The sequence below is a fragment of the Calidris pugnax genome, unplaced genomic scaffold (assembly GCF_001431845.1).
Source record: "Calidris pugnax isolate Ruff unplaced genomic scaffold, ASM143184v1 scaffold41, whole genome shotgun sequence".
Lineage (NCBI taxonomy): Eukaryota > Metazoa > Chordata > Aves > Charadriiformes > Scolopacidae > Calidris > Calidris pugnax.
This window is the reverse complement of record NW_015094509.1, coordinates 18238809-18255956: the sequence shown is the minus strand read 5'-3', so window position 1 is coordinate 18255956 and position 17148 is coordinate 18238809. Positions and strand designations below refer to the sequence as shown.

The following is a 17148-nucleotide window of genomic DNA, read 5'->3' as shown; positions in this document are numbered from 1 at the left end:
AAAATTGTTCACACATAGGAGTGTTCTGTTTTACAAAGGAATCACAGATAATATTTCCTGAGGGGTTTTGATTTTTTGCAGCAGTGACGGAAGATGGGTGCGCTTCAGTGAGTGATTATTGTGAAATAGATTGACAACAGGTTCTGAAATGGTCTCAGTATCTTGTTAGTAAATCGTAAGATTTGTATCGACCTCAGTTCTGTGACTCTTACTTGGAAAGCAGCGAGCTCTTAGGCCATACTCAGTTCTCCTCTCACAGCTGTGGGTTACGTCCCTACATGTCACATGAAGTCTTAGGTCATCAGCCAAACACAGCCTGCGAACAGCAGCTGCCAGGAGGAGGCTCATGTTGGGTCTAAATCCTGCTGTATCTGTGTATTTTTTAGATTTATTTTTTTTTACACTCCCCACACCACCCTGAAGGATAATTTGTATTTGTTCAAGTCGATGTAACCGCAAAAAAGCCAGGAAAAATTATTTTCCTTTAAAACCTTTTATTTTTTCCCTGTATGATTCTGCTCAGAGATGTGGAAGGTTAGGCTTGAGACACACTGCAAAAGCAATAAAAGAAGTCTTATACTACAAGACTTCCAGGATTACAGGTTTCAGTACTATAATTACCGCACCTTTCATAGTTGTTCATATAGAAAATGTTTTAAATCCTACTAAAGCATCCTGTATACGATAATAGAGCTGTGGACTCTGGTAGTTGTTAGGGATTCTGAGCATTTTTTAAAAAGTTATTTAAACAAAACATCAGTTGTGAACTGTCTGAAGAAGGCTGTTGTGTTGATTATTCATCTGCCCTGAGGACTAGAAACATGGTACCCTCCTTTGAGCCTCTAAAGCTGTGTGAGGTTACTTTTCTAATGCAAGATGTCTATTTGCTACTAAATCATCAAGAGTAGTAGTAATATTCCCTACTCTTATCTAAAGATCAAAAGAATTTCAAGATCAAATTTTGTGTAAGCAGTAGATTTAAACACTCATTTCAGGTTGTAAGGTGACTTGTCATGTGCTGTTGACTTCAGTGAAAGCAGATTAAGATACATGTCTTTATTTACTTTAATGTTTCACTCATCTGAAAGTATAATACTTAAAAATTAACCTTGAAAAATGTTCTTCTGTGTGAGTCAGTGGTTGTTCTTTTCTGCTTCCAAAATAAATGCCTTGCTGTAGCCTGCATGATCTACCAGTGAAGTTAAATGTCCTTATGGCTTAACAGGTCATCGCTGATAAACATTTAATTTTTAGTAGTTTGGTAGTTGATACAAAGCAGTATCCAATTCTCTCTTATCTTTATTTCTACAAAAGAAAAAATACAGCGATGCTCTCTTTGTGCACCGGCAGCCCTTCTTGTCATCACATTCAGGAGCAGTGGGGCTTTGAGGACACATCCTGAGTATTGAAACCCAGATGGGAAAAAAACCTTTTGCCATTCTGTTAATCCATTTGCTGTTTTCCAGGATAATCAAACTGGAAATTGCCACTGCTGAACTCGTAGGTCACTCTGTTTACCATGTAGATGTACATGAAACTTGGAAAGCCTCGTCTGCACACATTCATGTTGGTTGGATTGTGGTCTTGTTCATTACATTTACTGTTTGCAATTTCAGGAAATAATGATTTAGCTGGAATGAATTGTTTCTGAAATGATTTGAAACTGGATAGAGCACATACTGCCATAAAGTGTAGAGGGAAACTAGTGTAGTTATTATGTTTAAACAATACATTTACAACACTAGATGTGAGCCTGTGGTGCAAATCACCACATTTCAAGTGTGGATACAGTAGTTAATAGGAACAGTTGGAACTGTACAAAAAGTCTGGTTCTCTGCAGCTCAGTGGAGTTACCCGAGGTAAAGTAGCTGTAAGAGCAGCAGTACCTCAGTGTTCAGCCATTAGTTAGTGGCTCCTTGATAAAAAGGATTACTGAAACATCAGCACACAGACAAATATGTAAATGAACACTTCTTGGACCCCACTGACAATGAGGGACTTTTTAAGGAGGGAAAACCTGTTATAACTATTCTGTTCCACTACCCTTTAATTACATATGATATTAACATAGTATCTGTTTGATAGCATCCATTACATAGATCTTGACTTTCTTACCTAAAATATAACTGCTTCCAAACTGGTAACTCATAGGCTTTGAGGTTCTGTAGATAATTTTTTCCTCACTGAAATAGTATGTGGTTAATTGTACCCTTCTCAAGGAAGAGCATGTTCAAGTGCTTTATCCTAAAGTGCGTGAAAACAGCTTTAAGACAAACATAAGCTCAGCATATAAAGTGACAACATATATGAGAATTGCATCAGTATGTGACTGCAGCGTGTCAACTACACGACTTAATAAAAACAACATAACGTTGTAGCTGTGACTGTCTCTGAGAAAACAACTGAGCATTCTTAAACCCAGAAGGTGGATAAGGCTGGGAACTAAATTTTCAGGTGAACTACCTGAAACTGTTAAAAGGATCAAGTATTCTGAATTAATTTACTGATTAACGTGTTCTTTTTCTCTAGAGTGGGGAATAGTCTAGAATTTTCTACAATATTAAAGTAAATGGAAGAAAAATATCACCACAGTTAAGCTATTATTTTAATGTAAAGACAAAGCAATATAGCTGTTAAAGTAAAATGAGAAAATTAATAAAAAGTTTACTAGTTAAAAGTGTATCTTAGCTAAATCACCAGCTTGTCTTTGCAATACTTGGCAGAGGCTGTCCTATGGTATAGGTATAAGGACTTAGTTATCTGTATATAAATACCACTAAAAAATATGAAATCAAATGAATCTGTAAATTGGAACTAGTTAAAATTTGAATGTTGGAGCCAAATTAACTAATTTGTTTAGCACATCCTCAGAAAAGTTTCGGGTGCTTTTGTTTTGCTTTTGTGTTGGCTTTTTTTTTACCAGACCTTTATGTCTCACTCTCAAACTTAAAATTTTCTCATATGGTCCTTAAAACTCTACTAGACAGAAAATTGATAACTTTTTTTCCAGAGGTAGATAATTTGAAAATTCTGCTTCTGAAAGACAAATGCCAAGACACTTTTCCATTCTAGAAGCTTGGGATTATTTATGCTTGGTGACTTTCTGTGTGTGCTTTGTTGACAGTTCAACAGATGCATAAACACAGCATTAAATTAAAAAATAGTGTGTCTTGGAAGTTTCCAGGGTAATACTAAAAAAGAAAAGTAGAAATAAGGAGAAACATTGTAATTGTCGGAATAGTTTTTAAGATCTTTTCAGCTTTTTTTAGTGTTCTCTCTTTAGAGAAAATGCTAGCCAGAGCTGCAGTCCAACTGCTAGGCAAAGAGAGTGCATTATTTTTCTCATTAGCAACCTTTCTTTGGGTTCTGGGAGAAATGTATTAAGTGCTCGCATGCTTGTGTTGGTGTCCCCTTCTTCCCAGAGGTGGTCGGTGTCAGGTTCTGGAGCACCCGCCTGTCCTCAGCTGAAACACTGCACCCATGGGCCTTACCCTTTGCTGTGATTTGTGAAGTTGTTTTCTCCTTCTCCGACATTTGAATAAATCAGGGTGCAAATTGGGTCATTTTTAACAAGTATCTATTTGGAAAAGTCCTACGTAGGTCAGCTGTTTAAAAAAATAGATTGTACAAGCAAAGAAACAGAGACTGTAAGTCTGTGGTGTCCCACCCTTTTCACACAACATCAGAAGTATAGGAGAGACCATATGGAAGATCTTATGAAAGCTTGTTGGCGTGTCAGAGTCTCAAGTTACGTGTTTTCCAATTGTAAACGTTTAATAACTAAGAGTGAAGTTGGTAAAACACTGTACCCAGCAACATTGTTTGATGTTAATGCACCAGTGATTCTTGAAAAGAACTTACCCTAGATAATTGATGGCCAAGATTTTATGGTTATCTGACAGCAATTTTTGTTGTAACAGAAATTGTTACTTTATAGCTTATCTAAATCTAAACCTTTTTAATTCTAAAACTAAACTGCGAGATCTATGTTTTCATTGAGGGGTTGGAGCTAGATGATCTTTAAGGTCTATTCCATCTCTAACCATTCTGTGATTCTGATTTTACTCTCTCTCACAATGTGTGAGTTACAAGGTGTGCATGAAGTTTCTGATCTTTGTCCCATGGGCTAGTAATTCTGTCTAATTTTAAACACCTTCCCAGTTAACTGGAACACGGCAAAGCCAATAATTACATTGGAATCTCCACATCCCAAAAAGGAGGAGATCCAAGTGGATAGACACATGTATGTGCGTTTTCTTCCAAGGAATGCTACCAACCACTTCAGAAGCGAGCTCCTGGGCTCACCCTCCACTTATTGTGTGTCTCTGTGATTTGAGAAACCCTGGTCCCAGTCCTGCTCCCTCTGCCAGGAGGAAGTGGGTTCCCTGCAGGAAGAGGGAGTGCTCCATGCCTCCTTGCAGCAGTCCTGCCACCCCTGTTGACATGAGGATGATATTAATGCCCTGGAAAACAATTCCTATTTTGCCTTGCTTTCCTAGTTTGGCAAGGTCCTGGCATAGGTTTTAAGGAGATAGAAATTAAAATAAAATTAAAATGAAGAAAATGTGTTCTGCAACTTTAACAGTGGATTTTACAGGTACAGAGCTGTAAAATTCTTTATAGAGCTTTTACAAGTCTGTCCATTTTACAGACAACTGAGTTTGGTAGTCTCTGTACATTCTTTCTGAGCCATCGACCAGGATCAGTATATTTGATTCCTGATTTCAAAGCACTCTTTAACAGTAGGAGGAAATTTTCTGGATAGTTATTTTTGCATTTAAAAAACTAGCATATTATAGCTATTATTGACTCTGTGAAGAAAGTGTATGTGTACTCTTAGTACTGGCTCACTAAATGTAGATTTTTGTAATGATATTCTTTCATTTCGTGTTGACATTTTTGCCATATTGCTGATATTGACTGTCTCCTTAAGCGTTGAGTAGCCCTTGAGTTGCAGTTGGATCCCTTCTCTCCGCTTCCTGAAGATCTTCCTGCCTTTTTCAGTTTCTAGGTGGTCATCCCCTTCAGTCCTGTTTGCTTATGCTACTGTTGTATTTGCTCCCTAGTTTGCTCCAGTCAACGGTGTTCAACTGCTTCAAATAATACCTTTCTAATACCCTACCTGAAGTAAGCAAAGAAGTGATAACGCAGCCTGTTGCCTTGGCAGAGCTGGCGGTTCAGCAAACAGCAGGAAATTGGCACGAGTGGCAGGTGGTGCGACAGAGTTGAGGTCTGTTTGATCACATCCTTGGTCATCCCTGGCACTTGGTGCTACTGCTGCATCATCCCTGCAGCCCTCAGCTGCCCTTAGACGAGTTATAACAAGTTAAACTTTTTTAAGCTCAGAGGCTTTGGTTTGAGGTTATTACAAATGTAGTGTCTAGACTTACAGGTTCAATTTCCATATAAAAATAACTTCAGAATTTGGAAGTAATGGAGCTGTGAAGTTTTAAGGGCTTGTGTCATGTGTGTGGGTTTTCTGTTGTTTTTTTTTTTAAGTTGACTTTAGTTTGCCTTCTTTATCTTAATGCATCACCTGCCAGTAGCTTTGGAACATGTGAGAATATGTTCCATGCCTTGGTTAGATCTTTTGTACATCTTTTATGTACAAACACTCGTCAGTCTTCCTCAGGCTTTTTGCCAGGACCTTTATTTCTGTGTTCCTGGAAGCTGTGATGGTGTCAGTGCAACTGTCCATCTTTAACTTCTGTAGCCTGTCGTAATGGTGTCAAATACTGTGTGCTTCGGTTGTCTGAGGTACAGCCTCCAACCCTTTCTTTTCTAATGGCCCAAGTCAGATATCTTCCTTTTTCCACTATTCTGTCTTCTGCTTCATGGCTGGACTTCCATGCTTGCAACTGCTAAGGAAAATTTTGTTACTTGTTTAAAATCTGTGTGCTTTAGAGGAACGAGCTCAGGCTACAGGGAAAGATTTAGGTACAGATAGGGAGTTCCTTAAGAGAAATATAATTAGAAATAATATTTTATTATTTTATATATTTGTGTATATTTGTATATATTTATATATTTTATATATTTATTATTATATATAGTTAAATTGTGAAGCAATCTTACATCTTTTTGCATCAAATACAGTATACTTGCATGCTGCCTGCATTCAGAGCTGCTCCAAGTAACAGCATAAAAAAGTTGTAGTAACTGCATTGAAGTCAACAAGTGGGAGCTTGAATTTGTGTGCATATCTTCTATCTGCCGTAACATACATAAAAAAGTAAAGTCATTGTGAATTCTAACAGTAAATCTTTGCATTGATAACATGAGCTTACTACTGCATAGTTCTGATGAAATAAAAATCAAAGTTATTTTTAAATAGTTGCGTATTAGAGATTTTAATTCTATAGGAAGCCATTGTACCCTAGTCCAGCCTCCTTCATAACGTCAGCAGAATTTTATGCTGCACCCTAGTTGCAACTTGCAGTCAGCCCCAAACTTATTTCTAGAAGACATCACTTTTGCTGTTTAAGATTTTAAGCAATAGAGATTCCACTGTGTTCCATAGTAAATAATCTGTTATTCTCACTCTAAGAATGTTTTGTATTTCTATTCTGACTTCTAAACACTGCTTACAGATGTATATTTTGTTACTTCCAGCCATATTTAAAAACAAACAAAAAATGGAACAGCTGTACTGTCTAGAAACTTTCCTATAGATGTGCTTGATTGAATTGGTTCTTAATCTTTTGGATAAGGCTAGAAAGATTGTTTGGAAATCCTTCTCAGTGCTCGTTTGTCACACTATAGGGAGCTGGCTTTTCAGACATCCAGGAATCATTACCATAGACCAACCATTCTTGCCTTTAAAGATATAAAACCAACCAAAAAGATGTACTGGGAAAAAATCCGTTTTCAAATATACATAATAAGATAATTACAAATTATATAACATAATTCCTTATTATTTAACAGGTTTATATTTATCAAAAACAGAAGTGAGGAGGGGGGGAACCCAGCATTTAAAGCAGCTGTGAAGAAAATCCATTTTAAGTAATACTTAATGGAGTGGTTGCCTTCAAAAATCTAATGGTGCTTTTCTACATTTGCAGCTCCTAATTACATTTAACTACAAGTTAAACTACGTTCTTGCAATGCGAGTGATTTGATTCAATTTCAGCCTAAAGGAATTCAAGCTTTCCCGCCTTCCAAGTGTTTGCCCTCATTACCATTTTATTCTTACATTATTGCCCTTCAATCCCTACTATTGAGGCTATTGTAGTTTGTGTGAGTTCAGGAACTGAGAGATCATGGATAGGTTTTTCTCTCCTCAGATACCAGACTTACTCAATATATAAGTAGTTCATGTGTATTTGTGAAATATATACTAATAAACATGGTTTAGTTGTCTTCATTGGAATTTTCTTTTTGTTTAAGAACAAAACTTTTATAGTGGCCTTCCTACTCTGTTTTAAAATTAATTTCTGGAAGCTAGTATACCCTGGCTCTTTACAGTTCCTAATTGTCTGGGATACATTTATACTTTTGAGGGAGGAAGGAGTTCCTCTGTAAAAATTGGCATGTCCAGAGCCTTTTCAAAAAAAAACAGAACAAAACAAAAAGCTGATGGTACAAGTATAGTAAGAGATTCTACGTTTGCATGTTTAAAAGATAATGTAGATTTAATCTAATGTTTCAGAATTTCTTCTGTTTGAAAACAATGCAAGCTAAACATTTGTTAATCCCACTGTATCCTTCTTTTTTTTTTTTCAGGTAAAGAGCAGTCGTCAGGAGAGATGAACATGCACCCTGTCTCCGCAGCTCCAATGTCTGTGTTTAGTAAAGAATCAAACTCCTCAAAGCATAGTGATCACCATCACCATCACCACCATGAGCACAAGAAAAAGAAGAAGAAACACAAGCATAAGCACAAGCATAAACATAAACACGATAATAAAGAAAAGGAGAAGGATCCCTTTACTTTCTCTAACAGTCCAGCCAGTGCGCGATCAATCCGCTCCCCATCACTTTCAGACTGACGTTGATGGCTTCTCTGGAGTTCAACTTGCAATATTCTCTGAATACTTAGAAGGATGTATATAACTATAGCTTCTATCTTTTTTTATGGATGTAAGAATATGTGAATTGCCTCAGCAATTCAGAAGCTCTGCAACCATCCTTGTTTGAAGCCTTCTATTTGCATATGCGGTTGTTTAAATAATCTGATTCAAAAAATATGTTTTATGATTCTGAGTCATTTTGTATTTTGCTCTTCTCCACACCTCCCACTCTTTTTTCCATTTTAAACAAAGAAAACAGCCCTTTATGTAAGGGCCCCATGTCCACTGGCAACCCCCTGCACATCATGCTGACCATGTGTACTGCCAGAGTCAATTATGTTTTAATCCTTTGAAGAATGTTATGAGGCCGAGTATCTTTTAAGCAGAAGCCAATTGCCAGACCTTTGGTGAAGTGCTGTTTCCAGCGTGGTATTGTATAACCAAGTGTAGACCTCCTGAGAAGACGGGGATTTTCTGGAGTCTTCAGTTGAGCTGTTTCTTGCTTTAACCATTGCGATGTAATGTCAAAGTTTTAAGAACAATATATAGAACATTTGCCTTTTTCAGATACTAAAACTCTTTAAAAATTCCAAGCTGCTTTTAAGCTGCAGGTATTTATTATGAACATGACCCTTTGAATATAATGACATTCTGCAATTATGTTTTTGGAATTTTAGCAAAATGCTTAATGCATGTTTTGTCCTGTAATCAGGCTTTTAAAAATCCAATAAAGTTTGCAAATTATTTTGACAGAGGCAGAATTTTTTCTTCAAGCTTGACATCGGAATATACTTTTGAAAGATGGCTTTGCTAAAAGTAAAAAATATTTTTGAAAAGCTTAAAAATTAAAAGATTGAAAAACATATATTTCTTCCTGCTGAGGGGTGGTTTTTTGAAAGCGTTCTATACGATCAGCTCATGAATCCACAGGAGAAATACTTCAGCGGATTAACCTAGGTCTGAGACTTCAAATGATGGATACATTTAAATTACTTCAGCTGTGTTTTATACAGTGTACTATTTACACTCAGCAATTTTTTTATTTAAAAACTTAAGTTTTTTAGAAGTCTTGATTATAGAGATAAGTCATCTCTGACGCTTTTTATGTGTTTTCTTTATTTGTGTGTAGAGGCAGGGGTTTTATTTCTATGCACTGGTTGACTTCTGCCCAGAGTTCACTTTACATTTAGCTTCCTAGAAGATGGTTGTATTTGGTTTAAATATTTTTAAATTTTTTTTCCTAAATTCCTATGACAGGGACTGATTCTCCTTCTTAGGGCAAAGAGAGAAAGTTCAACAGGGACCCAAGAAGATTTTTTTAAGCCATATTCTGTTTCATGAAAGTTAATAAATACTTTTATATTATATACCTGCTATTGAATCCTGTAATTTTTGTAATGACAAATTATCTGTAGAATGGAAAGATGGTAGACTGAGGTGTTTTGTAATGCACATATACTTCTTATTCAAACACCATATCCCTTTAATACTGTTGTGCTAATAGTTGTGCTAATTGTGCTTGGAACTCGTGTTACGGTATGTCTGGGCTGGGTTTGGACGTGCTGGACCTGGGCAGCATCGCAGCCTCTGTCCTCGTGGGATGTGGTGCCAACCTGCTACCACACCAGCAGCTCTTCACGTGGGGCGAAGCCCACTCTGGTGGGATCTGTTTCCTCTCTGCAGTGACTGCAAGCTCTCACAGCTCAGACGAGCTGAAGGTTCAGCAGGAGCAGGAGGACGCCCAAGCGTGGGTAGAAGGAGGTACTGAGCGTGTGCTGGGTTGACCAGCCCCACGTGCAGCTCAGTTTGCCACCTCTCTTGGGCCAGCGAGCTGTTGGGTTAGCATCACGGGGAGAGGCTGGGAGGCTGTAGCAACAGCTCCATGGAAATATTTCTAGGTGGTTTTCCCTTGGCTGAGGAGTGAGGTAACGCTGCCAGAGGTGTTTGTGAGAGACCAGGGCTAATGAGCAATGAAAGCTGGCATTGTTTGGGACAGCAAAGGTACACATATTTATGTTGTAAAAGTGAGGTCATGGGTAATTTAGGCTGGTGTAGTTTCTGCTTCTGGAGACTTGGATTTACGCTCTTACACTGAGGGAAAACGTATTGTTCAGAGATAGGGGCACAGAGCGGAGGCAGAGCTGTGACACGGTGATTCTACCGTCAGGTATTTGGCTGTATGACTTTGAGTGAACTATTGAATATACGCTAAGGAAATATGGTGAAGACACCATTAATAGAAAAAAAAAATCCCCAAAGACTTTTCCAGTGCAGTTTCTGAGGTGATGTCACGGTCCTGGTTCAGAATATCCATTACTGTGTTTGCTGGAATACAAGGGCAGTTTGAGGTCTGCAGGTGGTACTACATGGACAGGCAAACTGCTCACAATCAGGTAGATTGCAGCACTGATCCAAAAGCAACAAACTGAAATTCAGTGGGAGTGAATATAGAATACTGAACTTGAGGGAAAATAACGTGTGTGAAAGCAAACCCTTCCCCCTGTCTCGCAAGATGCGGTGAGGGAAAAAAGCACGGGGTTGCACAGGGGTGACGAACTGATATTATTGCAAAAGTAAAACTCACTCAAGGGTTAGCAGGAATTCTTTATATAAGGTAAGATGTGAAAGTGCCAGTGATTTTGGGCAACACATTTTAAGAAACAATCAAAGATTCCTAGAATCCTAGAAAAGTTTGGGTTGGAAGGGACCTTAAAGATCATCGAGTTCCAACCCCCCTGCCATGGGCAGGGACACCTCCCACCAGACCAGGCTGCTCAAAGCCCCTTCCAGCCTGGTCTTTAATAGGTGAGTAAATTGCCCCAAGTGGAAATAACAAATACCATTCCATATAAGAAAAAAAAAAAGGAGGGAACTGAGTATTTCTGGACTAGAATAAAAAAAGTCTGAAGAAGGAACTCTCCCTTCTAATACCTGAAAGATTGGTACAAGAAGTGTTTATCAATTGTTCTTGATATTTCCTGTGGGAAGGAGGGAATTAGCTTTATTTGCAAGAAAAGATATTTTATTTTTTTTTTAATGTTAAGAGAGAAAACTCTAACAGGCACCTAATGATGATGTGAAAAAGCTGTTTTCTTGTAGATTTTTGAGCAGCAGATTGGCAAACGTCTGGCAGGGGATGTTTATGGGATGCTGTGCCCTGGCACAGTGCGAGGACCTCCATGCTTTGGTTCGTTTCCATGGATTCTTCCATCTTCTATTTTTGTTGGTGAACTTACTGTGGTGGGTCCCTGAGCGGATGGGCACTTGTGGGAGGCTTAGGAGAGGTCTTTGCCTGCCAAGGATCTTACTGATGGCAGCTTAGCTTGGGTCATTCTTCTACTGAAAAATCGATGACTCTTTCAAAGCTATAACATTAAATCAATTCAAGTTAAAACTTTGCATTTGGACAGTGGATTAAAGCTCTTTGTCCTTGTCACCTTCAAACCTCACAGGCTGGCTGTAACCTCTGCGCTTGATTTGGGTCTGGGTTCTGATTTTTGATTAAAACTTGCGGTGTGTAGTAGGCTGTCCTTGAAACGAGGAGGAATATTTGATTTGGTTGGGGTACTATCCCAATACTGGAAGACTGTGTGTTACACATGTAAAGTAGAATTACATTCCTTGTTAAAAATGTGCAAAGAGAATCTGGAGAATTTATTTTGGTATCTCAGATTTTAATATGAATTCCAGTTCATGAATTATGTTCATGATATTCCAGTTCATGAATTATTATCATGAATGTAGTTCATGATAAACATTATAATACACACAAGTGGAGGCCAAACAGTTAATATTAAAGACCCATATGCATTTTTAATGCAGACTCTGTTTGTCATGGGGTTTTTTTTCTTTATTTCTCAGCATAATTATAAAAGAAAATGTCCACGAAGTAACTGCTGCATCTCATAGATTTGTAGACATGCTCGAGTCTCTAATTAGGATGCAGCTTCTTTCCATAGGTGTCCAAGAAAGCATTTCAGCTGTGATGGGTTTGGTGCCAGGCCCTGTCAGTCTGTCCTGGTGCTGTGGGGGAAGGAAGGACAACAGGATGCGACGTAGCTCTGAGTTCTTGGGTGAGCTGGTGCTGTCCTTCCACGCATCCCCTGAAGTGCTCCAGCTGCCGTTAGTTCGTACCAGTGATTACAAGCTGTCCTTACACTGGTACCATTTTAGGATATAAAAGCTGTTCAGTTTTAGTTGATTTCATATTTACAGAAATAGGGTAATTTGTGTAGATTTTAATATAAGGAATTTTTAGTCATGTCAGTATTTTCAGTTCCTTAAGATGGTTAAGCCACAGAAAATTAGCAACCTGATTTTTAACGCAGCATCAATATTGCATAGAAGCCCTTAAAATACACATGGTAAATATAAAAGTTTTGCATGAGATTTAATTCTATATTTTATATATGCATAAAAATAGATATTATTCATAAAATATATTTAATTTTGCTTCCCGCTTTTATAATTTAAATGGCAAAAATAATATATGAGTGGTTGCATACACATTAAGCCATCGCAGCTAATATATAAAGCCTGTGTTATTCCATAGTCATAGTCTTAATTTGGTTGTGAATTGGTTGAGTGAATGTTTTGAATTGGGTTCATTTTGGAAATTTTGGGAGGCTGGAGCGAGATGAGCGTATGTGACTGGCAGTTAGTTTTTTCTTTGCTGTGTTATAAATAAAAAAGGGAATGGTCTCAACAATAATGGGCAAAAGAAGTGCTCTTCAAAAATTACTCCAAGGGTCGTATCAGGTCAAATAGGGGTTTTTTAAATTCTTTTTATTCTCTTTTTTTAATGTATTATTATTCTATTTTGTGCCATTCTGTTTTACTTTTAGTCACAGAATTGATTTTCAGAAGAGTGTTAATATGAAGCATTTCATTCTGAAAAGGCACTTTTCATTTTCTAGATCTTGCTATGTCTTATAAATCAATCATACTGTAAAATATAAGTAACTGATAAAACTTCTAAATGAAAATATGCCCTAAAAGGAAGGAAAAAGTTTGAAAACACATTAAGAGTGAAAGCACTTTTCAAGACCTGATTGACTTCTCCCCTTTTCAAAAACTTATTTCAGGGAAAAAAAAGCCTCTTCTGGAAGTTATCTGTTCCTCACCTTTCCAGGAAAAGGAGGGATGACTCAAACTCGCTGCTGATGTAAAAGCTGTTTGACTCCATGTGAGTAACCCTCTGTTCCTGGTGGGTGCTGCGGGGGCTGGTGCCAAGCCTGGCTGGCTCTGCCCGGGTGTGGGTTTCAGCCGGGACCCCAGGGGACACCGTGGGAGCAACAGAACGGTGGCCACAGCCTTCCTTCAGCGCCCGCCGGCAGCCCAGGCAGGAGCAGTCCTGGACCTGTCTGTCCTTACGCTGCTGCTTCTGCTCAGCTGCTAGTCACTTATTTTGTTAAATCTTTCAAGTTTTTTGAGTGCCTTAAACTTTGGCATTATAGGAAAGAATTTGGTCCTATTAGTAGCTCATCTGCCAGCCAGGAGTCAAACTGAAGAGTTTTTAGCAGTACTGGAAGTATTTGAGTACAGCTTTTCAAGTTGATGTGAAAGTCATTGACAGTGTATCATTGTTTTGCTAGTTTTAGTCATTCATTTCCTAATTTTTCTGTACACTGAAAAACTGGAGGTAGGGAAGAAGAAACAACTGGAAGAATGGAAGAAGGAAGAGGGACTGAGATGATCTCACCACAGTGAAGAGACTTGGAGATATTAAAGGTGTTGCATCACTTTTATCACTCCCCTTCCTAAGGCAGTTCATACTTTTAGGTATTTTGGACTCACCCACGGAGCTGCTGCCATCTTCACTTGTCCTCCATTATTTATTTACCGTCAGTTCTTATTCTAGCGTATCGATGTAATAGTCATCCGAGAGATGTCCAAGCTTCAAGGGAGGCAGATGACTCAAAGGCATCCACCAAAGCAGAGAGTTTAAGCTGCTTTGGAGCAGGATGATGCCCTGCGCTGGGGATTTGAGTCTCTTGTCTTGGTTTTTCACTGTCTGTTGCCAGCTCTGTGGCCAGCAGGCTACTACAGCTTATATTTCCTAAAGGCATAGATGTTCCTTGTCCCTTATGGACATCGTACAGTTCCATGAAAGCATCTTTCTTTCCTTTTCTTGTGTTTGGAGCAGTATGGATAGAAAATGTTTCTCTATCTCAAATGCTTTTATCAAAGGATGCAGTCATTTAAAAATGTTGGAATTCATATGTTTGTTATTAAGTACTTGATGAATTTCAAAATACTGAACACTTTCAATTGCTTTAATTTTAAGACTCAGATTTTTAAAAACAGACATTTGTTTTTACAGCACTGAAAATCTTCCAGGTACTTAATAAAACACTCAGCACTTACAAGCCAGGACAAGACACAGAGGAGGAGAGAGAACAAAGGGGGTTTGTATGTCTCTTCATGGAAGAAATAAGTGCAATTCTAAGAGAATCAATAAGGGACTTCAAGGAATTGGTTATTGACTACTGCTGTAATGCAGAAGTTACGGAAATCTAAATAAAATAGTGTGGAGAGAACAGTTGAATACAGTACTCTTTTTTTTATGAAAGGTTTTTTCAACAATTTGATTGGAGAAAAATGCATTCATAAAATGAAAACAAGACACTGATAATGTGTATAACATGTAACAGCTGCTAAGTTTTTGACTGTTGTCCTTGTCTATTCCCTTTTCAATTTTCCTTTAATTATTTATGCTATTAAGAAAGCTTCTAAATAATGTGATTTCCAGTTGTTTTACGAAAGCCTGATTTACCTGTTCTGTAACTACATCTGTAGTGTGTACTGGGGCTGCACAGAAATGCAGTTGGGAATTGGCACTTTGTGCACAGAGGAGCTGTGGTTTTATTGATCTGTATTTCTGGTTGTGGTTCTGAGTGGAGCCAATGATTCGTAGCTGTTCCTGGAGTCGGGGCCAGTTTTCGGTATTCAATGCCACCAGGTGTTACCAGGCCATTGAGAGCCCTTCCAGCTTCCCCAGTTTGACTGCTGGATTTTTCTCATTCCTCTACCTTTCTCATACTTAAATATGGTGGAAGCTTCACTCAAGGATGATTGAGAGATTCATTCTGGGCAGACTTTCAGTCTGGGATGATCCTGCTCACGCACCTGAACCGACTCCTGACAGTTACCTGTCTGCTACGGAAAAACAGGAAAGCTGTGAATCTTGAGGCATTTTTTGGAAACTCTTATTTAAAGTAAAAATGAACTAGCATAAGGCATCCATAATGCCTTATACTGCTAAAAGAAGCTCCAGGTGGTGAGTTGTTGCTTGTCTAGTACCTAATATTCTTGGGGCTTTGACATTGATGGGAAGGACTTAGCTGTCCGGGTGTTGTGGATGTGGGTATCATTCAGATTGGTTTGTTTGGGGTTTTTTTGCATCTGCAGAATTCCTCTGTCAAGGCAACATCCCTCTCTTCCTTCAAATAACAACTAAAGTCCTCTATTTGCATGCAAATGACTTCTCTACCCTATCAGGGAGACAGGGTAAAATAGACAAGAAGTACTTGAGCTCATCCAAGCTGCAGTCCTAACTGCCAGGACTTTTTCTCCAAGCTACATCTGCTGTTTAGGTGAGTTGTTTAGGACATTTCGTGCCCTGTGCTCCTCTTATTTTGTGTATCTCCTCTTCCTTCTCCCCATTTTTTTTTCCTCTACCATTTTTTTTCCTTTTCCACAGCCTCATACATGAGCTGCTCAGGATGCAAAAGCTTCAAACCTCACTGAGACGAAGAGCAGAACCAGGAGAACGAAGTATATTCATGCAGAAGGTATCAGTCTATGCCACCAAATTGTCTCTAATGCCCTTGAGACAATTAGAGAGGTGGTTAAAACAGGATGTGCATGCCTGCAGGTGAGGACAGTCTGCTAATTAGCAGCTATCTACTCTCATAGCTTGGTGGTTTACTTTTTCAGAGGTTTTGACTGCTCGGATGGATAGTGTGGTGCCCTCAGAACAGCTCCAGCGTGGTGGAGCCCATTGAGGAGAGGGTGACTGTAGCTGCCTGGCACGTGAGGTGACCCACGGTGAGGGTGATGCTGGTACCCCAGCGGCAATGACCCACTTCTTTGGTCAAAACACAAGCAGCGATTCACCTCCACACACAGCTCGCCTCCAGCCCGTAAACAGGCAGCTGAGCAGCAGTTTCAGCTTAGAGGAAAAGAGGTAGTTTTGTTGAGGATTGGGTATTTTTTTCTTTTTAGAAGGCTAGCCTTCTGTTAAACATATTAAGCATGTTAAATTGAGCTAATCGTGTGCCATGTCCTTTCCATTCAGAGAATGTAGATTTTTTTTATATAAAATTTGTTTTGAATGATTGCAGGGTTTTTACATAAATTGACTTTATATGGCACCGATCACGTCCTTTGGAGTTAATAATGCTCATATTAAGGTTTGATTCTGAAATATAGCAAAACCTCAGTAGGGCATATGGAAATGAGAGGCCCCGTTGTGAGCTAATGACCTCTGTGAATGAACGAACATGTCAGCACCGTAAAATGAGATACACTTAATAGCTTTTTACAATGGATGCTTGTATACGATACACATCAGTGTACTGTGAAGTGGCTTGTTATCATAAGACCATAATATAGAACTTTTCTGTTGAAATGGTTCTCTCTACTTCTTGGGAAATATTTGTTCAAATAAATATGTGGGTTAGTGAGGCAACAGATAGTTATTTGTCTCTCAAGTGTGAGTAATGTAATATGAACAAGCATTAATGACCTAACTCCTTAATTCAACAGGAGATCCTTATTTTTCTTACACGCTATCTTATTTCTTAATATTTTGGAACCCATTGCTCAGTGTGCGTTGTGTGTTCTCAGGGGAGCTGAGCACAAGCTTTGGATAGCCCTCAGTTCTGCTCAACTTTATCATCTCTTGGACACTCTCTAAGACTTCTTCAGCTCAATGGCTGGCAACTGTGTTTATCTGCTCCCTGAATCATCCACTAACATCTGCCTGAAATAATGAAAAGGCTCGCAGTTTTCAGTAGATGTGAGAGGTAGAATTGGCCAAACCATCCACATGATTTAAAAGTCTTTGCCCAATTTCCAGAAGAGCCTTGGCGAAATCGAAGCTCTGTGAAATTCTGTGAGACTTACCACTTTG

General features: G+C 38.6%; 1 protein-coding gene across 3 annotated transcripts in view; it reads left to right on the top strand.

The window, feature by feature from the left end:
* TAF2 (TATA-box binding protein associated factor 2) overlaps positions 1-8764 on the top strand; it is a 58400-nt gene extending 49636 nt beyond the window's left edge. For all 3 annotated transcript variants that reach the window (XM_014965414.1, XM_014965413.1, XM_014965415.1), the window contains one exon: positions 7726-8764. In XM_014965414.1, coding sequence (XP_014820900.1) covers positions 7726-7991 — 266 coding nt within the window. In that variant the 3' untranslated portion in view covers positions 7992-8764. The remainder of the gene's footprint in view (positions 1-7725) is intronic.
* The last annotated feature ends 8384 nt before the right edge of the window (positions 8765-17148 follow it).